Genomic DNA, 24,604 nt, shown 5'->3' on the forward strand with positions numbered 1-24,604 from the left:
TTTGCAGTGAAAAGGTGACACCTCAGAGAGGTCTTGAACTTGCACAGAGCCACCCCATCCATCTTTCTCTTCCTTCGGCACAGGCCTCTGTGTCTGCTCTTGCTAGAAGCACCCCATGAGTGCTTCGAGTCCAGTCACGTGACGTGACGTCTGTCAGAGAAGGCGGCTGTGAAGCAGTCGATAGCGTGACAGTTCATCAGCACGAGTGCTCGGGAGCATTTCTCCCAGGGTTGCACAAGTGGCAGAGAGAATCCCAAAGGCCTTTTGGAGGAAGTGTTATTTGGATTTTTAAAACAATCCAGAGGAGAGGTAGCATTAAACATAAGATCAAGGGTGTGCAGTGAAGAGTGGGGTGAGGAGAAATGACTTGTGGCAAGAAAACAAGCTTGGTCTATTCTATAGCAAGAGGGACTGAGAGATAGTGCAGGGCTTAAGGCACTTGCCTGGCATGCCCCGAAATCTGGTTTGATTTCTCAGCGCCTCAGACAATCCCCTGAACATCCTCAGGGGTTACTCCTGAGCACTGCTGGGTTTGGCAAAAAAGAAAAAAGATTTCTTGCATATGGTCCCTTGAGCACTGACAGGAGTGATCCCTGAGCACAGAGCCAGGAATAAGCCCTCAGCAGAGTCAGGTATGACCCCAAAACAAATGGAAGGAAGAAAGGAAGAGAGAAAGGAGAGAAAGAAAGAGAAAGAAAGAAAGAAAGAAAGAGAAAGAAAGAAAGAAAGAAAGAAAGAAAGAAGAAAGGAAGGAAGGAAAGAAAGAAAGAAGGAAAAAAGGAAAGAAAGAAAGAAAGAGAAAGGTGGAAGGAAGAAAGGAAAGAGAAAGGTGGAAGGAAGGGAGGAAGGAAGGAGCAAAAGAAAGAAAGAAAGAGAGAGAGAAAGAAAGAAGGAAAGAAAGAAGGAAAGAAAAAAAGAAAGAAAAAGAAAGAAAGGAAGAAAGAGGAAGGAAGAGAGGAAGAAAGAGAAAGGTAGAAGAAAGGAAGGAAAGAGAAAAGAAAGAGAAAGAAAGAAAGAAAGAAAGAAAGAAAGAAAGAAAGAAAGAAAGAAAGAAAGAAAGAAAGAAAGAAAGAAAGAAGGAAAGAAAGAAGGAAAGAAAGAATAAAGAAATTAGCTAAGTCAAAGAAGCCTAAGCGGAAGGGCAGATCACGTGTCATTGTGCTGTACTAAACTTACAGCTATTTAGCAGCCTACTCCATCCATTTCAGTATCAGCTCAAATTTTCACTTCGGAATCAGCTTGGATGGTCTTAGGGGCGGTGGGGGGTTGTGTTCGGAAATCAGAGCCCGAGGTGAATTACCTTCCCGGTTCCGTTAGGTTCTGGCGGGTGAAAGCGTCTGTGCCCGAGGGCGCGTAGCTCCACAGGATCTCCTCTGCCGCTATGTAATACTGCCTCACCTCCCCGCCGGCGGCCAGCTCTGGCGACGGCTTTTTGCAATCTTTGACCTGGAAAAAGGCCTGCAAGCCAGCTGCAAACAGACAGACACAGAGTTCCCATTACTCATGTGGCTCTTCTGCCTTAGAAGCACCTTCCTGTCCAAAGGCAGCTGGGAATGGAAGAAATTAATGGCAAGAAACAATATTATGAGCTAGACATCACAAAGAAATTACTTGTTGTTATTAACTTGTTATTAAATGTTCACTGGCACTGTCATCCCGTTGCTCATCAATTTGCTGACGTGGGCACCAGTAATGTCTCCATTGTGAGACTTGTTACTGTTTTTGGCAGATCGAATATGCCACGGGGAGCTTGCCAGGCTCTGCCGGGCAGGTGGGATACTCTCGGTAGCTTGCCAGACTCTCAGAGAGGGGCGGAGGAATTGAACCCAGGTCGGCCTCGTGCAAGGCAAACACCCTACCACTGTGCTATCACTCCAGCCCCACAAAGAAATTATGGCTGGAAATGTCAAATAGAGTCCCCACTCACGTCCTCAAAGCTCTATAGTACTGTTTTACAAATATGGTTCTATTCTGGTGGAATTTCACCTGGGGGGTTCTCTAATAAGAAAAACAGGGCTTCTGAGTAGGTAAGGAAAAAAGGAGACATTTTGTCATATTTTAAGGGTTAGGAAGAGGAGGTGTGGAGGAATCCATGAAGTTTTTTAATTTTTATTTTTTTTCTTTTTTTTTAATCACAACTAATAGTGCTCAGCATTTCCTCCTGGCTCTGTGTTCAGGATGATTCCTGGCAGGATTTGGGAGACCACAGGTGGTGCCAGGGATTGAACCCAGCCCAAAATACAAGGCAAATGCCTGCTCAATTATTTCTTTAGCCAATGAATATTATGACTAAACTGTTCCACTAAGTGGTTGTACAGGTCCTTTGACAGGTGAGATTTATTTGAAGGTCAAAGTAACATACACAGAGATCCAGATGAAACCTAGTGTCATGAGGAGACATATCACAAACTAGTATTTTTCCAATGCTAAGAATATCTGATCATCTCATACTTAAAAGATACAGAAGAGATTGATGGAGTTAAACCAAGGAATAACTGGACCAGAGAACAAACTTTGCTCTAGTTGATGAAATCAGTTTTGTGAAAACTAGACAACTTTTCAAAACAATACTGGATCTTGTGGAGCTTCCAATATTGTCTATTTATTAAGTTAAGAAACATATACAGTACTATACTTTTAGGCGGCAGTAACATACATTGAAGGCTTTTTTTTTCTTTTTGGGTCACACCTGGCGATGCACAGGGGTTACTCCTGGCTCTGCACTCAGGAATCACTCCTGGCGGTGCTCAGGGGACCATATGGGATACTGGGAATCGAACCCCGGTTGACCACGTGCAAGGCAAACGCCCTACCCACTGTGCTATCGCTCCAGCCCCCATTGAAGGCTTTTCTAAAATAAATATATTTTCAGATTTAATTACTTTAAAAATGTTCCAGTCTTTCTAAAAAAAAAATCACAACTGATGCATCCTGTGATGGGAATAAAATGAAACAACTTGTTCGAAGCTCAGATCATTTCAAGAGTTGTAGCTGGTGGTTCCAGCAATCACCCTTTTCTAGCAGAGAGACGTGACTCTCTTTATTTGGTAATGCCTCTCCTACCTTTCAGATGGTTTAGGTTCTGACAGCTGAGCATCCATTCTCCAGGAGACTGGGCCACCATCAAAGCATCAAAGAGGGTCGCGGGAAAAAGATTGATCGTATCGATTCGATAGTTCTTGTTAGTCAACGTTTGCCCGTGGAAGTAAGCTGCGTGGATATCAACTTCGTTGCCCATTCCAAAAAGATACCACTTCACTCTGTCCTCAGCACACATGGAGAGGTCCGGGAGACTTCCAAATGTGTATCCGTTCACCGCTGGAAGTCAAACAGAGATGGTGATTGGACATGCATATCTGTGTTTGGGACAGGGATCCTGACCTCTACAGAAATAGAGTCTGTTAGGGATGGAATCTGGCTGACACAAGTCTTCTGGAAACTGAAGTTGGAAGTGCCTGCCACTTCTTTTCTGTCTATTACTTCATCTTTCATTTTGGACCGGACTCTTGTCATTCGATATCATTAGATGAGTAGAACAATGAACAGAACACCTATGTACTCAGAATATATGTCACTGTCATCCCATTGCTCATTAGTTTGCTTGAGTGGGCACCAGTAACGTCTCCATTGTGAGACTTGTTACTGTTTTGGCATATTGAATACGCCATGAGTAGCTTGCCAGGCTGTGCTGTGCGGGCGAGATACTCTCGGTAGCTTGCCGGACTATCCGAGAGGGGAGGAAGAATCAAACCCAGGTCAGCCGCATGCAAGGCAAAAACGCCCTACCTGCTATATATATATATATATGTATATATATATATACACATATATGTGTGCATGCATTTGTAAACATGTAAATATGTGCATCTATACAAAGCATAAACATATGTAGTGAATGGAAACAAGACTGAAGCAGTCAATCATGAATCATGTTGCAGGGCAAATAGAAATGATTTTGACATCTTTTTGCTTATTGGAAGTTTGCAATTTTCTATTATGAATATGAATTGTTTTGTGAATCATTTTTTAAAAAAAGGTCAGAAGACCAATTGGAACAGACATGAAGGAGGAAAGAATGAAATGTAGGGGAAGGCGGCAGGGTCAGTGCCCAGAGCTACAGAGATCTGAATGAACTTTCCGGACAGAATGAACGGCCTGAACCTTGGGAGAAAACTTAGGGTCACCACTGAAACGAGCTTGACTAGGGTGAAAAATTGGTTCTGGGAAGTTCTATGAATGCACCGAATATTGCAGAGATCCAGAGCCAAGCTTATATTTTAGAACTTTGTGTATCTTTTTCTCTTGGGAAGTGGGATGTGGGGGCCTTCTCAGGGGTGCTCGGGAGGCTGGGAGGGGCCCTCTGGGAGAGTCTTGTGGTTTGATGCTCAGGTTTGAAGGTTCAATTGTGCTGCTGGGGCCCTAAGTCCCATGGGTTCCCTGGACCACCCTGTGATGCTCAGGGGGTCTCCAGGGCTGTACTTGGGGATTCTTTTTTTTTTTTCTTTTTGCGTCACACCTGGCAATGCACAGGGATTACTCCTGGCTCTACACTCAGGAATTACTCCTAGCGGTGCTCAGGGGACCATATGGGATGCTGGGAATCGAACCTGGGTCGGCCGGGTGCAAGGCAAACGCCCTACCCGCTGTGCTATCGCTCCAGCCCCTGTCTTTGGGGATTCTTGAGGGAACTTGTGGTGCTGGGAAGCAAACTGGGGCCTAGCCTGGGCCTTAAGTTGTGATTCCTCTTTACTACGTGGAATATCTCTTTCTGGTATTTATTTGTATTAGCATATAACAAAGGCAGCCCTAAGCCAAAGTTGGAAATCAGGGCCTGTACTTTGTAAATATGCTTGTTTTTCTGCTTTGATAGTTAATTTATTTTGTGCTTTCAGTTTCCCCAAGAAAGGTTATTTTGAGGCTACACAAAGATTCATTAAGAATTGATGTAGTTGGTGTAAAGGGATTTGGTTTCTTATGCGAATTCTGGGTGGTACGCAGGCTTAGTGAGCTCATTATCTTGTGTCTGAGAACAAAGGACTCCAGCCAGAAAGAAAATGTTTCTAGAAGAAATAAAGTGAATTAAAAATAGGAAATAAATAATGCACGGGCCTGAGACCCAGGGATGTGCATAGCACTGTCGCACTGTCGTCCTGTTGTCTATCTATTTGCTCAAGTGGGCACCAGTAACGTCTCCGTTGTGAGACTTGTTGTTACTGTTTTTGACATAATGAACATGCCACGGGGAGCTTGCCGGGCTCTGCCCTATGGGTGGTATACTCTTGGTAGCTTGCCGGGCTCTCCAAGAGGGACGGAGGAATCGAACCTGGGTCGGCTGCATGCAAGGCAAACGCCCTACCCGCTGTGCTTTTGCTCCAGCCCCAGGGATATGTATATGCAGACTTTTAGATCTTGCTTTAAACTACTTTCTTAATCACAGTTCAGTGCTTTACAGTATGTTTTCAGGCATTTATTTTAATAACTTTAAGCAGACTGATAATATTTCTAGTGAGCTTGGAGGAAAAGTCATTACCCAAGTATACCATAGAGGTACATTAAGCCTAACTGATGCTCTCTGGGGGAGAAATGTGGTGTCTTTGTCTTTCCTTGGCTAACAACTGAACATCAAGTTAGACACCCAATCTGATTGGTTTCCAGGGGCACAGAGATACACTACTGCTTCAGGTACAGAAATAAGCTTAGTGAAGGGACAGGGTAATGGGAAGAAGGTAAATGATGATGTTTCTCTGGAAACTCACAGTACATCCTGTTACTCTCCTGGAAATCTTCCTCATCTTTGTCAACCTTCTCTGGCTCTGAGCAGTAGGTTTGGATGTTGTCATCTAGGTACCAGCTGAGATTTTCATCCACCACAGAGAACATGACCACAAATTCTTTGTCAATATTCTTTTCTTTTTCTCCATCCAGAGAATCTGAAGTAAAAGTCACATTTATTTATTTATTTATTTATTTATTTATTTTTTTTATTTATGTAGCACTTAAATCTATGGCATGTGGTTTCACATCTTATAGTTAATTTTTTCCCTAATATTTATCTTCCTGATATACCACACTTTGTACAAGTCCATCTTATTTTATAGATATAGAATTTTTTTTGTGGGGGGGGGGGTCGGGTAGTTTGGGGCTATACCCAGCACTGCTCATGGCTTACTTCTGGCTTGGTGCTCAGGATTCACTCTTGGCAATGCTAAGGGTTCATCTGTGGGCATCAAACTGGGCTTGACCACTTGCAAGGCAAGTGCTCACCCTATTATTCTCTCTCTCTAGATACTTAAGGAATTTTATGGCCAGTCTCCTAAGCTTGGAGAGCTCACCTATCTGGATGCCTACTGAACACGTCACAATTAAATGTTTTTTTTTTTTTTGCAAATGAAAAGGCTTGTTAAAACTTTTGTAGGTGTATTCTGGTGCATACAACAATAATCTGAGACAGGTACTTGCAGGTAACTAATTACTGCTCAAATAAGAACTTGACTTCACATTCTTGAGCTAACGACTTGGCCCCTTCGCTTAGAAATAGTTCAATCTTAAGGAGTGCTACAAAGAGAGTCACAGTAGGTAAAATCGTGTCTTTCTTCAGCACCGTGGCTGGACGTTAGATACAGCACTAATGTATTGCAATTGAGCAATGCGGAAGAGTGTTTCTTCCACAATCCTTATCTGGCCCTGTCCGATCATTCTTTTTTTCCTATACTCTCTTTATCTAGGAAAAAGAAAGGAAAGATGGGGGAGGATCAATCAGGACAAATATGTAAATTCTATGGAAAACAAACAAACGGCCTTTCTCTCTCTCTCTCTCTCTCTCTCTCTCTCTCTCTCTCTCTCTCTCTCTCTCTCTCTCTCTCTGCCACATCCAGAGATGCCAGAGATGCTCAGAGTTTACTCCTGGCTCAGGAATCACTCCTGGCAGTGCTGGGGTGAGGCAGGGGACCATATGGTAACTCTTTTCTTCTTTTTTTTTTTTTTTTTTGCTTTTTGGGTCACACCCGGCAATGCTCAGGGATTACTCCTGGCTCTGCACTCAGGAATCACTCCTGGCGGTGCTTGGGGGGCCATATGGGATGCGGGGAATCGAACCTGGGTCAGCCGAATGCAAGGCAAATGCCCTACCCGCTGTACTATTGCTCCAGCCCCGGCAGGGGACCATATGGGAGACCAGGGATCAAACCCATGTTGGCCGCATGCAAGGCAAAGTCCTTACCCACTTAACTATGGCTCTGGCCCCAGATTGCCTTTCTCTTGCCTTATTGATGCTATCTTCTCTGAGCAAGGATGAGAACACATACCTTTTTTGCAGATTATCAAAGGCCCTATGAGGCCTGAGGCAATGTCTCTTGGTGCATCCACGTGGGAATGGTAAATCCGGGTCACGCAGTTGCTGTCATGACGCCCGGGGCCGTGAGGTTCGCTGGCATATAGTCTGTAGGTGTAGTTCTGGCCTGGGTAGATCTTGTCGTCTTCTCTTAGAAACCCTGTGGTGTTATCAGGGTAGAGGGCCCCTAGGAAGCAGCGGGGAACGGAATTTCAGACTGGATGTGTCAGAACTTGAAATGAGAGAGTTGATAGTTTGTTCATTCATTCAGCGCATATTTGGTCAACCTTGAGTGTGTGTCCCTTTTAAAATGTTATGAATACTATTCGGGTTGGAAGATGCGAACTGAAAGTAGACTATAGACTGAACATGATGGCCATTCAATACCTCTATTGCAAACCCACTAGGAGAGAGAACAAAAGGGAATGCCCTGCTGCAGAGGCAGGGTGGGGTGGTAGGGGATGGGGTGGGGGTGGTGAGAGGGATACGGGGGATCATTGGTGGAGGTGAATGGGCACTGGTGGAGGGATGGGTAAATGATCACTGTATGACTGGAATGCAAACACAAAAGTTCATAAATTTGTAACTGTACATCACAGTGATTCTCTAATAAAAAATTAAAAATAAATAAATGAATGAATAATTTTTAAAAAATGTTATGAATACTTATGTGTGAAATAAAATATTTATTGACTCTGCTGCATTTGAATATAGGGCAAGGAGAGCTCCCTGAGTGGTAGGGCCAGGGAACGCTATAGAGCATTTAATTAATTGTTTCCGACGTGGCTGAGGCGTCAGGGAGCAGCAGGCAGGAACACAGTGAGATCCTGCTTTGTGATTTCACGAGGTTCACGAGCCATTTTCACCCCCAAGTCATTTTGGAAATAGCAAAATGCCAGCGTGTTCTATAGAACACGGGACTCCTTATGTGATAGCTGATGTTTTGCTTATGCGTTAACATGGGGTTAAAAATGTCTTTTACTTTTCATTCTTTAAGTTTCCAAACAGACACAAAAATGGGGAGAATAGTAGGATGAAAATCCATGTCAGTTTGCCTCGAACCATGGTTCACTCAGGGCCAGTTGGGCCTCATTCATACCTACTCGGCCTATGCTATCCATATAACTGTTTTGGAACAACAGAATGAAGTAATATTGTCACAATATTGATTTTTTTTTTTTTTGCTTTTCGGGTCACACCTGGCGATGCACAGGGGTTACTCCTGGCTCTGCACTCAGGAATTACCCCTGGCGGTGCTCAGGGGACCATATGGGATGCTGGGAATCGAACCCGGGTCGGCTGCCTGCAAGGCAAACGCCCTACCTGCTGTGTTATCGCTCCAGCCCCAATATTGATCTTTTTTAAAGCAAGCCCTCTAAAAAAGAAGACTAATAATTAACCAAATCTAATTTTATCTGAAGTTCCAGACTTGATCCTTAGAGTTTCAGTATAAGCAGTTGCATTGTTTCAACATTTCAGTTAATAATATAGCTGACATTTTTGAAAAAAAAAAGTTTTTTACTGAATCACAGTGAGACAGACCCATTCAAAGCTGTTCATGATTGGATTTCAGTTATACAGTGTTCCAACACACATCCCTACACACACCACTGTCCACTTCCCAGTACCAGTGTCCCCAGGTTCCCTCCCATCTCCCCCCACCCCCAGCCCCCTTCCTGCCTCTATGGTAGGCGCTTTTCTTTTCTCTCTCTCTCTCTCTCTCTCTCTCTCTCTCTCTCTCTCTCCTTTTGGGCATTGCTGTTTGCAATATTGATACTGAAAGATTATCAAGAATATCCCTTTACTTACTTTTATTTTTTATTTATTTATTTTTTGCTTTTTAGGTCACACCGGCATGCACAGGGGTTACTCCTGGCTTTACACTCAGGAATTACTCCTGGCGGTGCTCAGGGGGCCATATGGGATGCTGGGAATTGAACCCAGGTCGGCCACATGCAAGGCAACACCCTGCCCACTGTGCTATCACTCCAGCCCCTTACCCACTTTTAACACTCAGTTCTATAATTGGCATTTTTAAGCTATTACTTTGTACTCTAGTTGCCTATTGCTTTGTACTCTCTATCTATATATACATATATACGTATAATCTTTATAGATAGTATGTATATGCATATACATAGATACAGATACATGTGCATATATGATACCTACATACATGCGTATCTATATATAGATATATATGTATATATCCAGATATCCATCTATGAATACATATAGGTATATTATATATCTATCAATATGTATAGATATCGGGAAGCCGAAGCACAGAAAATTGCAGTAACTTGGCCAAGGACATTCAGCCAATAAAAGGCAAAGATGGTCTTCAAATTTTAGTCTAGTGATTTTGAAGCCCTTGCTCATAATTACAACAAAATATTACCCTTTTGCCATCATTATCATCAAGCATTAAGCTAGTGACCACTGCCCCCAGGCCTCGACATTAGTCTCTAGACACCGCTGATCTGCGGCCTAATTCCTATGTGCAAATGTCCCTTTGGTTTGGCCTCTGAGGAAATGTGGGGTCCCGTGCACCATTTGACTGATGCCTGAGGAAGCCTGGGCTGCTTTGCACGGGACAGAGCTGATCCTGAGGTCGTCTGGAGGCGACAATGGCCACGGGGTGTTCCCACACAGGGCTCCAGAGCTAAGGTGATTTCCTTTTTTTTTTGCTTTTCGGGTCACACCCAGCGATGCTCAGGGGTGACTCCTGGCTCTGCACTCAGGAATTACTCCTGGCAGTGCTCAGGGGACCATATGGGATGCTGGGAATCGAACCTGGGTCGGCTGCGTGCAAGGCAAACACCCTCCCCGCTGTGCTATCGATCCAGCCCCCACTAAGGTGATTTCTGTTGCTAGGAGTGTTTCCTCCCTCTGCATTTTGGCTTTCTCTTGGATTAACACACATTTCCTTTTCCCTCTTGTTCAGGCTTGGAAAGGAACTGGGTGCTGACGATGAAATCCTTGCCATGGGATTCTCACTGCCCAGGAATTTTCCCAGAAAATCTTAGCTGGGAAAGGTGGTTTGCCTGGACTTACCCTCGTGCTCCTTGTAGTACTCTATGCCATGTGTGTGGAAAGTGTAAGGCCGAGAAGCGCGGTTTTTCAAGTGGACGTAGACGGTGTCTCCTACTTCGGCCTTGATGACGGGGCCCAGGAAGCCCAGCCACTTTGGCTTGTCAACCGTCTCCCCGTAGGTGTCGTCTGTGTGCTGAACGAACAAGGCCTTCTTGTACGTCCTTCCGATTCTGTCCGGGCCACTTTGGAGGTAGAAATTAGCCTGTTCCCTGCAAAGGAGAAGGAGGTCACCAGCAGAAGCCATTGCCTTGGGCATGATAGTGTAAGGAAAGAGAAACCCATGACTGTGGCATGTGAAGTATTTGCCCATTGCTTGGGGTTGCCCCTGAACAGAATGGGGTGGGGTGACACAGAACCTTGCTGCTTCTTTGCTGTGTGGAGTCCCATGTGTAGTGTGTGGCAGAATCATCTGTGAGGGCTATAAAGATATGATACATCTCATCAGAGCATTTCCTTTCAGGAAGGGACCCCATTGGTGATTCTTGGTCCACAGGACTAAACAGTGATTGGATGTGAGACTTGAGGATGGGTCCCTTGGTGGTGTAGATGGCCTCCCGGGGTGCACCTGACAATTTTGGGGGGACCACGTAGTGCTAGATATCAAACCTGGGTCAGGGCTGCAGAAAGATAATCAGGCATTTGCCCTGAACGCAGCAGACCTAGGTTCGATCCCTGGCATTGCATATGGTTCCCTGAACCCTGCTAGGAGTGACCCCTGAGCACAGAGTCAGGAGTTAGCTCTGAGCACTACCAGGTGTGCCTGATAAGAGAAAAACATACAAACAAACCCACCTGGGCTGGGCACACACACTCTAACTGCTGAGCTATCTCGCAGTCTCCGCATTAGAGCAACTCTACAATATTTTCATATTTATAACACAGAGGTGATATGAAACAGGTCACAGAATTGAAGTGAAATATTCATTTGGGAAGGGGGATTGGGCTACACCTGGAGGTTCTCAGGAGTACTGGGTGGGGGGGGGGCTTATGCTAATGCCAGGGATTAAACAGGGGCCGGCCACAAGCCCCTTGGCCCCTGGACTGTCTCTCCAGTTCCATAGTGGAATATTAAGGTAAAGAACTGAGACGCGGCTTAGCTATGGTGTGGCTCTTCCAGGTACTGGGAGGAAAATGAGTTTATAAACATTCGTCACTCTGAAGACCTCGAAGCGTTTGTGTGTATGCCTGTGACTGTGTTCCCTTAAAGCAAAGTTAGTGGTGTTCAACTGATTCTCTCGCTTTCTCCCTTTCAGCATCACTCTACCAAGGTTAGAGCTGAGCTAGTGCAATGGCTGGGTTTGTTCTTTCATTTCTTCGGGATTCTCCTCACCCCTGTGTTCTTCCTACTGGAAATACCTGAAAACAGGGAATGTTTGTCTTCTAATTGGTGGGTGATTAAGCTTAAAGTACTAAAAAAAGCAAGCAAGCAGGAAACATTGACAAAAGAAGTCACAAACTGGAAAAAAGAGGGAAGATTTATAGTTAAGAGATTCAAATTTCTGAACTGGTTTTGCTCTTAGGGTCTTTTAACTGGAGGCCTTGGCAGCTCAGAGACTCTCTGGGGACTCCTGAATTATGGGATCATCCGGGGCCATTTACCACATGTGCTTGTGCTTGGGTGTGTGTGTGATGTGACCTTTGACCTTCCCCATTTTCCTCCCAGGGCCCGTGCGCTGGAGGATGCCTGACCGAGGAATAACCTCCGTCTTGTTGCTTCCCAGCTGTCAGCTCATGGCAAGAGGGAGAGAGACTTTTCCTTATTGATTTTCAGGCCAGAATCAGGCTCTCACTCTGCAGAGCTTACGGGACTGGATCACAAAGGCCCAGCGCGCTGAGTGACGCTGTCATCTGAGCAAAACCGAGGGGCCCCTGGCACCAGCCCAGAGTCCCCTGGGATTCTGAGGGCTGGAGGTGGAGCCTGGTTTCTGCCTTCAGCACAAACCCCAGGTGAGTTCGGTTGCTGCTCTGAACTCCTGGGTCCCCCCAGCCGGGAAAACTGCGTGTGGGGTGTTTGCCCCACAGTCCTTGACAAACCGAGGCAGGGAAACGGCCGGTTCCCAGCCACAGCCCCCGGGACTGCCCTGAGGCCTGGCTGCCCGTGGCCATCGGCTCAAAGCTTCGGTCCAGGTGGTAGAGCTGGTGTGGAGTGACCAGAGCCTCCGTCTCTGGACTCACCAGGGCTTCAGCATCCACCGTCTCAGGGCTGCCACCAGGCACCCAGGACCCCGAGTTCCCCAGGACTGTCGGGACCCCAGGACTTTCAGATTGTTCACTGAATGGAGTGGACGAGGCGGGTCTCCTTCCCCCGTCCTGCTGGCAGGCAAACTGAGCAGGAAATTAGAAAAATAAGGAAGTGACTTCTTTTTTACCCATGGTGTGTGTGCGTGTGTGTATGTGCGTGCGTGCATGGATGCATGCATGTGTGTGTGTGTATGTGCGTGCATGTGTGCGTGCATGCATGTGTGTGTGTGCGTGCATGTGTGTATGTGCGTGAGTGCATGCGTGTGTGTGTGTGTGTGTGTGTGTGTGTTGGGGATGGGGAGATTATGGCTCCAGCTGTTGCCTCTCGTATTTGTGTTCATTTTCTAATAGTGGCAGTTTCCATTTTGTTAGAATAAAGCAGAAGAAAGGCTCAAGACAGTACAGAGATGTTTCAAAGGACATTAATATGCAAGAAAAGGGGCTGGAGAGGGTCCCATGGGGAGGGTGCTTGCCTTTGCCCCTCATGTCCACAGAAGTGACCACTGCTGAGTGTGGTCCCCAAACCAAACTAAACTAAAATAAAATAAAATAAAAATTTAAAAATACAAGAAAACCCAGCAGGATGGGAGTGTAAATTCTTTCCCCCAAACCGCAGCTCAGGCATAGCCCACTCTGGGCTTATTCACTAGAAGCTTGACCAAGAGTAACTGTGAGGTGCTGTGAGCCCTGAGATTAAGAACCGCTTCGTGGGTCTTTGCTCCTGGGAGGAAATCATGGGAATATAGTGTCCCAGGGGCACATGGCTGTGGCCACAAAGCCTTTTGCCCAGAGAGGTCCCCCGTCTGCTCCCAGCAGAACCTGGGACCCCCTTCTCACACAAGCCAGTCCAAGCCTTGAATTTGCTCGGGGGCCTGAACCTGACTCTCCTTGCTAAGAGACTGTTTCCGATAGAGAGGTTCGAGTTTGTGCCCTGCCACGCCTGTGGATACATGTTGTTGTTCTTCTGGTGTGGGACCACAAGGGGCAGTGTACAGGGCTTACTCCCGGCTCTGTGCTCAGGGATCACTCCTAGCGGTGCTTGGGGGGCCAGGCATGGTGCTAGGGATTGAGGTCCGCTGGATACAAGGCAAGCATCCTCACCCCTGCACTCTCTCTTCAGCCCTGCAGACACATGTTTTACATAAGGGCAAAGTTTAAAAGTAGCCCTTGAATTCTGTTTGTCTTCTTTGGGGGGTCGCACCCAGCAGTGCTCAGGGCTTATTCCTGTCTCTGTGCTCGGGGAACTTACAGGGCGCTGGGGATTCGAACTGGGCTTGGATGCAAGCAAGGCAAACCCTGTTCCCTGCTATCTCTCCAGCCCGGGCCTTGAATTCCAAAGGCTTTATTTCAGTAAAGTGTGTATATATAGTTTGCTAAACATGGTCAAAGTGTTTAGTGTTTGGCTAAACATGGTCAAATCCCATTCTACTTCAGAAAGCTACACCAAGCTTTGTCAGAAGGATTGCATTGAAAGTCTCCTGCATCTCTCATTCCCCAAGGCTGGAGGAGAATTGCCTAGATCTGGGATTCATCTATCAAGGTACAAAGATTGTTTGGAGGGAAATGACTTGTAAAGTAATTGGCCTGAAATTCCAATAGAGTAAGGAATTTTAATGTTGGAATTCCTTTCTCATGTATAGAAATTCAAATATCCAATTTTTTAAAAAATTTTTTAAAATTTATTGAATCATCGAGAGATAGTTACAAGCTTTCGTGTTTGGGTTACAATCTCACAATGATCAAACACCCTTCCCCCCACCTGTGCACATTCCCCACCACCGATATCCCAGGTATACCCCCTTTCCCACCCTCCCCCTGCCTCCATGGCAGACAATATTCCCCATACTCTCTCTCTACTTTTGGGCATTATAGCTTGCAACACAGACACTGAGAGGTCATCATGTTTGGTCCATTATCTACTTTTGGCACACATCTCCCATCCCAACTGGTTTCTCCAGCCATCATTTTCTTCGTGATCCCTTCTCTATTCTATCTGCCTTCTCCCCTCCGCTTATGAAGCAGTCTTCCAGCTATGGGGCAATTTGGATTTTGTTTTTTGATGTGTGAAACAAACTTATCTCAACAAAACTGAGAAATGATCCGCATCATGTGATGCTTCGACAGAGGTCTGTTTGTGTCTGGCCCCCACAGAGCCCTGAAGGGTTACCGGGGCCTGTTTAGTTTCTAGAGCAGAAGGGAGCAAAGAGGTCAGTTCCTGGAAGTTCAAAGGAAGTTGGCTGCCATATGTTCAGTGGAAAGAGTATGGTGGAGCCCTTCCCAGAACCCACTAAATAATTCACATTAGTTGAAATTTTTCCCGTTGACTACTGTTACCTCCTTTTTTCTCTGTATAATAGATATGCTCCCCCTCCAAGGAGTCACGTTTCTCTTTTTACCAATTCCCCCTCCACCACACATACCATTGCCCCCCCCCCCCCCACACACATACACACACACCCTGCTACATTCCTAGAGCCAGTCCCTATCATTTCTGGTATATTCAGATCCAGAAGCAACATTTTTAATGGCCGGAGACTCAAAAATAGCTGTAATAATATACTTTACCCACTGACTATCTCTTTGGCTCCTAATCTAATCTCTTTGGCTCCTAATCTAATTTTTAAAGCATTCCACTAAAAAGACTTAATAGTGCAATCAAAGAATTAACTATTTATTATTAAAAGAAGGCTGGAATGATAGCACAGAGAGTAAGTCATTTGCCATGCGTGCAGCCGACCCGGGTTCGATTCCTCCATCCCTCTCGGAGAGCCCGGCAAGCTACCGAGAGTATCCCTCCTGCACGGCAGAGCCTGGCAAGCTTCCCGTGGTGTACTTGATATGCCAAAAACAGTAACAATGTCTCCCAATGGAGACGTTATTGGTACCCGCTCAAGCAAATCCATGAGCAACGGGATGACAGTGCTCCAGTGCCACAGTGAAGATCGTCAGTAATCTGTTGAAGACATGGCCCCTGAAGCACGGGGGCTGTGTGTGACTCCCGGGCTCCCTTCATGGAGACGGGGATTTTTGTATGTGCTCCATTGCTGCAGAACAAATGAGCACTTAGAAGCTGAAGACAACCCCTCCCCAGGATTTCACACCTCTCTGGGCCCGGCTCCACCTTGAATCAGGGTGTCGGATGCACTGCGCCCTGCCCTGGCACTCTGGGGACCCTCCAGTCCTGCTCAGGTGAGCGGCAGAGTTTGGCTCATTGCGATGGTGCCCTTAAAACCTGTTTCCTTGCTGTCTCTGAGGACGGTGTCATCCTTAGCCCTTCTCATAAGGCCCCTTCCATCTTCAGCGCAGGTTTGGTTTGCTGAATTCCCCTCAAGTCTCTTCGAATCTCCCTAATTCTCTTTCCACTGGAGAAGGATTCTCAACCTTTTTGCTCCCATGGCTCCCTCGTGTTCTTGTTTCCTTCCTATTACATGTCCCCCTCCCCGGACCCCTCCCCCGGCCTATCTTCCTACCAGTTGGGCCCCTAATCTCCTGCCAGGACCCACCATCTGTGCAGCTTTTACCTGTGATTCCCCCTGGAATATCTTGCCTGGCTCCAGGGTTAAGAAACGCTGCCCTCAAGAATTCTTTGCTTTTGCTGTGTTCCGTCCAGACACCCTCTCCATCTGCAAGGCAACTGTGCTATTGTGATTACTCCTCCCCAGGGTTCTGGAGATTTAGGGGAGTACATCATAGCACATCGGGTAGGGCGTTTGCCTTGCACGTGGACGACTTGGGTTCAATTCCTCAGCCCCTCTCAGAGAGCCCAACAAGCTACTGAGAGTATCCCACCCGCACGGCAGAGTCTGGCAAGCTACCCGTGGCATATTCAATATGACAAAAACAGTAACAACAATTCTCAAAAATGGAGACGTTACTGGTACCCACTCAAGCAAATCAATGAGCAACGGGATGACAGTGACAGTGACATCTGTGTGGGTCCTTCAGAAATTCTGCTCACTCTGTGTAGGACTCCCGAGCCAGACAGTCCCAAACTAATGGTTTGGCAAGGACACAGCCTGGGGCCCAGACAAACTTGAGAGAATTCCAGCTCCCCCCAGCGCTCTGGCTCGACAGGCACAGCCTGAAAACAGGCCCTAGTTGTCCACCTTCTTTGAGATTTGTTGGCAGGAAAAATAGAATCTGGGACAGCAAATTGTCGAGCCTGGAAGATGTGACACTCAGGATGACTCAATCATTCCTTCATGCAGTCCTCCTTCCTTGTTTATGCCACCCCTGGCTGCTGCCGACCACCTTAGGGTCTGAGTCATTCATAGAGACTTTTCCAGACATTTCAGCAAATACTGAAAGTTTGAAACAGCCTGAAAAATGTGAAGGCCTTTTTAAAGGAGGTTGAAGCAATGCCTTCAGTGTTAAGTTTTCCCTACAAAAAATGTTGTGCTTGATTTCCTGTTTTCTCAAACAGAGGATACCTTACACACACACACACACACACACACACACACACACACATGTAAGTCAATTTTTGGAATGCATTAGTAAAGATGAACTCGAGTCTGTAGGGAATCCTTATCACTTATTACCATCATCAGAGAACTTAGGGTTAGATAGGGTGGGTTGGGCTGCTGTTTGTTTGCTTTCTGTACCATGGGTCCAAAAATTATGCCATTATATCTTCTCAATCGTGCCTGGACTCCACGCCAGGCTGCTTTCACTCTTTAACTCAGGGCACCCCAGAGGGGGGTGGGTGAGAACCCTCCCCACCCCAAGTGACCCAGCCCTGGCAGCCGACCTCCACTACCCAACCACCGTCACACTCCGGATGGCTTTCCACAGTGCACGACCGTGAAGCATGGGAACTGTGTGTGACTCCTGGGCTTCCTTCATGGAGTCACATTGTAAGACACTCCCTACCCATTTTTCATAATTACCATACCATATTTCCATGTTTGATGTAGTTCAGACAGTAGGCAACAAATCATAGAGAGTAATATATATATATATATATATATATATATATATATATATATATAAGAGTCTGGCAAGCTACCAAGAGTATCCTGCCTGCACAGGCAGAGTCTGGCAAGCTACCCATGGCGTATTCAATATGCCAAAAAGAGTAACGATAGGTCTCATTCCCGTGACCCTGAAAGAGCTTCAAATCGTTGGGAAAGATGAGTAAGGAGAGGCTGCTAAAATCTCAGGGCTGGGAGGAATAGAGATGTTACTGGCACCCGCTCAAGTAAATTAATGAACAATGGGATGACAGTGATAGTGATACAGTGATCTTCTCAACCATTGTTGCTGCTCATAATGCCTTTACTCTTTAATTTCTGGTTTAGTCACACACCAACAAGGGACTTAAAAACTGGCATAAAATATTCATAGGAGGGGCTGAAGCAATAGCACAGCGGGTAGGGCGTTTTCCTTGCACGCCGCCAACCCGGGTTTGATTCCCAGCATCCTCTATGGTCCCCTGAGCACCGCCAGGGGTGATTCCTGAGTGCAGAGCCAGGAGTAACCCCTGTGTATCACCAGGTGTGACCCAAAAAGCAAAAAAAAAAAAAAGAATATTCATAAGAATTTTATATTAAATCAGAATCACCAAACCTGAGTGACAGCCTATGTCACCATGGCAAAGGGCTCTGTGGTGGGTGTTTTTCCATCGAAAGCATTCACCCCTTGGGACTGGAGAGACAAGACAGGGGTCAAGGGGCTCGCTGTGTATGTAGCTGACCCAGACTATATATGGTTCTCTGAGTAACCTCTAAACTCCACCAGGGTGGCCCCAAACATGGAAAAAGAATTTAGCCCTGATTCAAATTCCCTAGAGTTCACCAGGAAAGAACAAGTCTGAGATTAGGATCTTGTTAATAAAGTCCGAAGTATGCCTAATTGGGGCCCAGAACACAGTTTGAGCTTGCAAGTTATTTTTATACACATGTCTTTTACTCTTACTTAAGTATAAATAACAGGAGCAGAAACTATACTTTTGTGGGGCCAGGGATCAAACACAGACTTTCGCACATGCAGGCCCATGGAAGTTCCCTTGGCTAGAGACAGTATTTTATAGACTATCTTGTTATGATTTGTTGAATTGACGGAAAATGCATTGAGCTAAGCAAATGGCAGTACTCAGTGTAAGGAAATACTTTCCATCTCAGAAATAAACTTCTCTGGTACTAATACAAGAGAACTAAACCTTAGTTTCTTCATTTAAAAGACAGTAGGCAACTCTATCAACTCTATGGTAGAGTTGGAGAGAAAGTAGTAGAGGGTTAAGGTTTAAATGTAGCTGACCTGTAGAACCCCAAAATGTATATGGTCCTCTGAGTAGCCTCTAAGCTCCACCAATGTGGCCTCCCAAATGGAAAAGGAATTTATTATTTATTTATTATTATTGTAACTTGAGTAATAAATTATAAAAAGAATTTATAATTTATTATTCAAGTTCACCTGAACTAAACCATTGATGGGCTGGAGCGATAGCACAGCAGTAAGGCATTCGCCTTTCACGTGACCGACCCGTGTTCAATCTCCGCCCCTCTCGGAGAGCCCGGCAAGCTACCAAGAGTATCGCGCCCGCACGGCAGAGCCTGGCAAGCTACCCGTGGCGTACTGGATATGCCAAAAACAGTTAACAATAAGTCTCTCAATGAGACACGTTACTGGTGCCCGCTCGAACAAATCCATGAGCAACAGGATGACAGTGACAGTGCGAGTGACAGACCTTTGATGTCTGTCGAGTCCCTGGCATGACACAGTTCACTGGGCAGTACCAAGTGTGACCCTGGAGGTACCCAGCATAGCTTGGCCAGTACTACAGGGCGTGAGTAGCACCATATTCTCGGACATTTAGACTGGACCCCTGACTCTGCACCTGAGAATCACTGGGAGTAGCCCCCGGGTCCCCCAAACAGTGATTGAAAGGCCCTTTCCCAAAACACAAACTCAGAGTTTTTCTGTTCTGATGTTTTGTTTTGCCAGTGCTTTCAGTTTTACCCACCCTATGGACTCAACCTTTTTCATTTCATTCAATTATGGGGTAGATGCTCAGAGCATTGAGGCTCTGCTGCTCAGGCCCTGTAGCCCAGGGCTGCCATGCTACACCTGGTAGTACTAGCAGGTATGGGGAGCATGAGGTGCTGGGCATTAAACGTGGGGTCTCCAGAAGGCAAACCACGCACCCCAGCCCTTGAGGCCATCTACCTGGCCTCTACAGTTACGCATCCCGAGGTCAGAAATATTCCTTACTGCATATCATTAAATTAATATTAATAATAAGATGTCATTATAGACATGAGATTTGACTAGATTATTAATTGGATATTATAATATGTCATCAAGAAGACAATATTATCAGCTACGCATTTGTGGTTTTACTCTGAAAAATTTCAAGCACACATAAAATTGATGAGGATAGTACAGACCAATTGACAGTAAGTGGTTAGGAAATTTAACATGTAAGTTGATCTATTTTTTATTTATTCTTTTTGTTTTTGGGGGCCACAGCTGACTGTGCTCAGGACCAAGCCTGGGTTCTGTGCTCAGGAATCACTTGGGGCAATGCTCAGAGGACCACACATGGTGCTGGGGATTGAACCAGGGTTGACTGCAGTGCCTAGTAGGTCGCAAATGTTTTAGATACAATCTTAGCAACAGATTTTAATTGACTTATTTATGCTTTATTCTCTGCCAACTTATACCTTATAGCCTTCTTCTCCTCTGGGAGAACCTGGCAAAGTACTGGGAGTTTCCTGCCCACATGGGAGAGCCTCACAAGGTGCCCATGGTGTATTCATATGCCAAACCCAGTAACAAGCTGGGTCTCATTCTCCTGACCCTGAAAGAGCCTCCAATGCAGCACCATTGGGAAGGAGAGTAAAGAGAGGCTTTTAAAATCTCAGGGCTAGGACGAATGGAGACATTACTGAGACCGCTCGAGAAATTTGACAATCAGCGGGATGATGATGATGATGATGCTTTATTACCATGAGAATACATTTGTGGAGATAATTATTTACTCACGGTTTTTATCCAAGATAGATGAAGCACCAGTAGAATCTTTCAAGACAAAAACAACCAGTGCTATCAAAAAATAGGGGGAAGAGATAAATAGAAACTTGCTCAAAGAAGACATGGAGATGGCCAAATATGGAAAAATTGCTCTGAATCACTTATCATTATCATTAGAGAAATGCAAGTCAAACCAGCAATGAGATATCATGTCGCACCAGTGAGACTAGCACATACCACAAAGAACAAAAACAACCAGTGTTGGAGTGGATGTGGGGGAAAAGGGCCCCTTATTTACTGCTGGTGAGAATGCCAGCTGGTCCAGTCTGGGAAAACAATATGGACACCGCTCAAAAAACTAGGAATTGAGCTTCCATATGACCCAGCAATACTTACTCTTGGCACATACAGGGCGGGGAGGAGGGAGGGGTGTGGGTGGAGGGTGTACTGCCGAAATGTTTCATGTATGAAATCACTAATAAAAGTTTTGCAAGCCAAGATGCCTGAAATAAAATTTTTATACGTGAATTTGTGGGGACAAAGCTAGAACTGGCTTTAAGGCGATCCCCAACATTGTGTGTCATTCCCTGGGTACCACCAGCTGCGACCTTGGAGCACAGAGAGAGGAGTAGCCACTGAGCACTGCTCAAAAGTCTCCCCCAAAGTTTCTAAAAATAGTTTTCCAGCATGTTGGATATCTTATTTATTTATTTATGTATTTATGTATTTATGTATGTATGTATGTATGTATGTATGTATGTATTTATTTATTTATTTATTTATTTATTTATTTATGCCCTCCCCCGCCCCACCCCAGCAGTGTTCAGAGGGTCCAGGGGTCACCTCTGGCCATAGTCGTCCAGCCAGGATGGACGGTTCAATGTCTAGGGCTCGTGGAAGCCCAGATACCCAGGATACATCTTGTGTAGTTCTGGGGGCTCCTGCAGAGGCAGGGATCAATTATGCATACAATTCTTGCACACACACCCCAGAGTCCTGCTCTGTCTCCCTGGCCCTGCATATCGGCTTGCCCCATTTCAATCAGATTTAATATTTTTACGCAAGACAAATTTTGTCTAGATCAAGTTGCATTGCAGGTCCCTGCAGGAGAATGATCCTCTTGCTTCTCTGTCTGGCAAACTATTTCTGGAACCAAAAGGGTTTCCCACTAAACAGGAGAACATTTGCATCACGTCGGCTTCTGCTGATGGTCATCAGAAAAGGGAGTTCACACTTCTCGAACTTGCATGAAATGCCCCGCTCTGTATTAAAAGCTTTGCGTGTTTCCAAGCCTCCAGCAGCCCCTGTCCAAGAGCTTATTGTGTCCATTTTCTGGATGAGGACATGGAGGCTGAGAGCACTGAGTTTAGCTCACCGCCAGGAAACATCCAGCAATTCTCATGCACAGGTTTGTTTGTTAAAATTATGTTTGATTTCACAAATGAGGCTTTGACGTGCAAAATGTAATTACAATAAATGTAACACTTGATATTTTTGTTCTTTTAAGAATATGCAATCAGACAAAAAGACCCCGACTTGGTGGAGTTGAAGGGGCATCAGAGAGTTAAGAAGAAGCCCACTCAGCTTCCAGGACAGAGGGGTAAGTGTAACAGAGTCTCTCTAAAAAGTCCCCCAAAGCCCCAAACAGAAATTTAAAAGAGATCTAGTCAAGCATCTTGGATCTCAAGTCCACATTGTGCTTTTTCTGCCCCAAGCAAACTTAAGCATTTGCTCCCATTGGCTTCACTGTCTCAGCTGGTAAAATCTCTACACAATAAACAATAGAAATGCTGACTTACGTGTCCACTGCAATAAGTTTCTTCTGCAAAGAGTCAGAGGCGTAGGTCCAAACGTCTTCAGTAATTGCAAGATAATAATGTTTCGTTTTTGCCCAGGTGGAGGAACTATAGAAAAGCAGAAAAACAGCCAGCCACAGAATCTTCATTGTTTTCCCCCTGGAAGAGCCGGCGACGCAGTGAACTGAAACCAGGAGCCGTCCATTTTATAAATGAGGCTTTCTTCCTTTATTTGCTTGATTGACACAATTTAATGTTGCACAAGACAAAATGATTTTGTTAAGCAAATAGCATTTTCCACTTCAGTACAGTTCTCGTAAACCAGGAGGGGGAAAAAAAAAGAGTTCTTCATTGCCAGACTTCTGTGATTACCAATAAAATGTCAACAGTTATTGTTGGAGGCGGGAGAGTGCATAACTCCGCTTTCCCTCATTCATTGTGCAAATTCCAGGAAGGCGGGGGGTCATCTCTCAAAGCTCCCTTTGTTTCCCCGGCAATATGCCGTAGGATGCCCTCTACACGGCACACTTTTAACTCGGGGTGAAAAACAGGCAGAAGAAATCCAAACCGCCGCCTCATTATTTCTAAAAGGTCCAGCAACACTTTGCTGCACTTTTAAGATACAAATCTAAGGATCCTCCCACATAAGAATTTTATTTGGAAGGATCTCTCTAATTTGCAAGCTCTGAAGACATCTGAGCTGACCAGAAAGTTTTTCTGACTCTTTCATACTGCTGTGTACAGGCTAGCCCCGCAATAATGCTGATTGATAACTCTATTTTAATCATCAAAGGCTGACCTGTTGATGAAGACAAATGTTGGTCTGAGTATACAGAAACTTAGTTTATTGACTCAGTTGACTAATTCTCTCTTTGATGTAAAAGTTAGGGTGAAAAAAACTTTTTATTGAAACTCTCTCTTGAGGAACAGAGCAGATAGGGTATTTTATTTTTGTCCAGTAGAATATTGAGAGGGTCAACACAACAGGCAGATGAAAAGATTTTCATGATCTCTTATCATCAGGGAAATGCAAATCAAAAGAGCAGAATTAGAGAGATAATGCAAGGGATAATGCACTTGCCTTACATGCAGCCAACCCCTGGTTCCATCAGAACAGCTAGGAAAGATTCCTCAGTACAGCCCTAAGAGTAAGCCCTAAGCACCTCAGACTGTGGCCCCAGACTCATTCCCTCACTGTCATCCCGTTGCTCATTGATTTGTTCGAGCGGGCACCAGTAACGTCTCTCATTGAGAGACTTATTGTTATTGTTTTTGGCATATCCAATACACACGGGTAGCTGCCAGGCTCTGCCGTGTGGGCTCCATACTCTCAGTAGCTTGCTGGGCTCTCTGAGAGGGGCGGAGGAATCGAACACGGGTCAGCTGCGTGAAAGGCGAAAGCCCAACCACTGTGCTATTGCTCCAGCCCCTCATTCCCTCAAATAACCCAAAACAGCAACGAGTGGTCACTTCACACCAGTGAGCATAGCTATCCCAAAGACATGAAAGTGATGTAGTGGGTGCAGAGAGGATGGAATCCTATTACACCTTCAGCGGGATTGTGTATGGGGACAGTCACTATAGAAAACAGGATGGGAAGTTCTCAAGATATTACAATCAGAATTTCTGTCTGATTGCATCATTCCACTTCTTGGTATGTTCCTGAAGAAAACAAAAATGTGAATTCAAAGAGATAGCTGCACCCCTTGTGTATTGCAGCAATAATTTTCAATAGCCAAGAACTAGAAACACCAACGTATCCATTAACTGATTAAATGAATATTGAAGAATATCAGTATTATTCGTCAGCTATATGTATGCATATGGACTGGAGTGATAGCACAGTGGGTAGGGCGTTTGCCTTGCACACGGCCGACCCGGGTTCGATTCCTCCATCCCTCTCAGAGAGCCCGGCAAGCTACCAAGAGTATCCCGCCCACATGGCAGAGCTACCCATGGTGTATTTGATATGCCAAAAACAGTAACAACAAGTCTCACAATGGAGACGTTACTGGTGCCCGCTCGAGCAAATTTGATGAACCACAGGACGACAGTACTACAGTGCTATATATACATATATACAACTGAATGATATATATTCATATATATTAGCTTGTATATATATTCTTTGTTTATATATACGTAGAAACCCCTTCATTTGCAATAA

General features: G+C 45.3%; 1 protein-coding gene across 2 annotated transcripts in view; it reads right to left on the reverse strand.

Annotated features, from left to right (window-relative positions):
• The window catches only part of CP (ceruloplasmin), an 81,993-nt gene extending 59,183 nt beyond the window's left edge, over positions 1 to 22,810 (reverse strand). For both annotated transcript variants that reach the window (XM_055127507.1, XM_012936180.2), the window contains exons 1-6: positions 22,441 to 22,810; positions 10,388 to 10,635; positions 7,305 to 7,517; positions 5,757 to 5,930; positions 3,064 to 3,318; positions 1,301 to 1,469 (exon numbers count right to left, since the gene is read on the reverse strand). In XM_055127507.1, coding sequence (XP_054983482.1) covers positions 1,301 to 1,469; positions 3,064 to 3,318; positions 5,757 to 5,930; positions 7,305 to 7,517; positions 10,388 to 10,635; positions 22,441 to 22,586 — 1,205 coding nt within the window. In that variant the 5' untranslated portion in view covers positions 22,587 to 22,810. The remainder of the gene's footprint in view (positions 1 to 1,300; positions 1,470 to 3,063; positions 3,319 to 5,756; positions 5,931 to 7,304; positions 7,518 to 10,387; positions 10,636 to 22,440) is intronic.
• Between the last annotated feature and the right edge of the window lie 1,794 nt (positions 22,811 to 24,604).

This window comes from Sorex araneus, chromosome 2 (assembly GCF_027595985.1).
Source record: "Sorex araneus isolate mSorAra2 chromosome 2, mSorAra2.pri, whole genome shotgun sequence".
Lineage (NCBI taxonomy): Eukaryota > Metazoa > Chordata > Mammalia > Eulipotyphla > Soricidae > Sorex > Sorex araneus.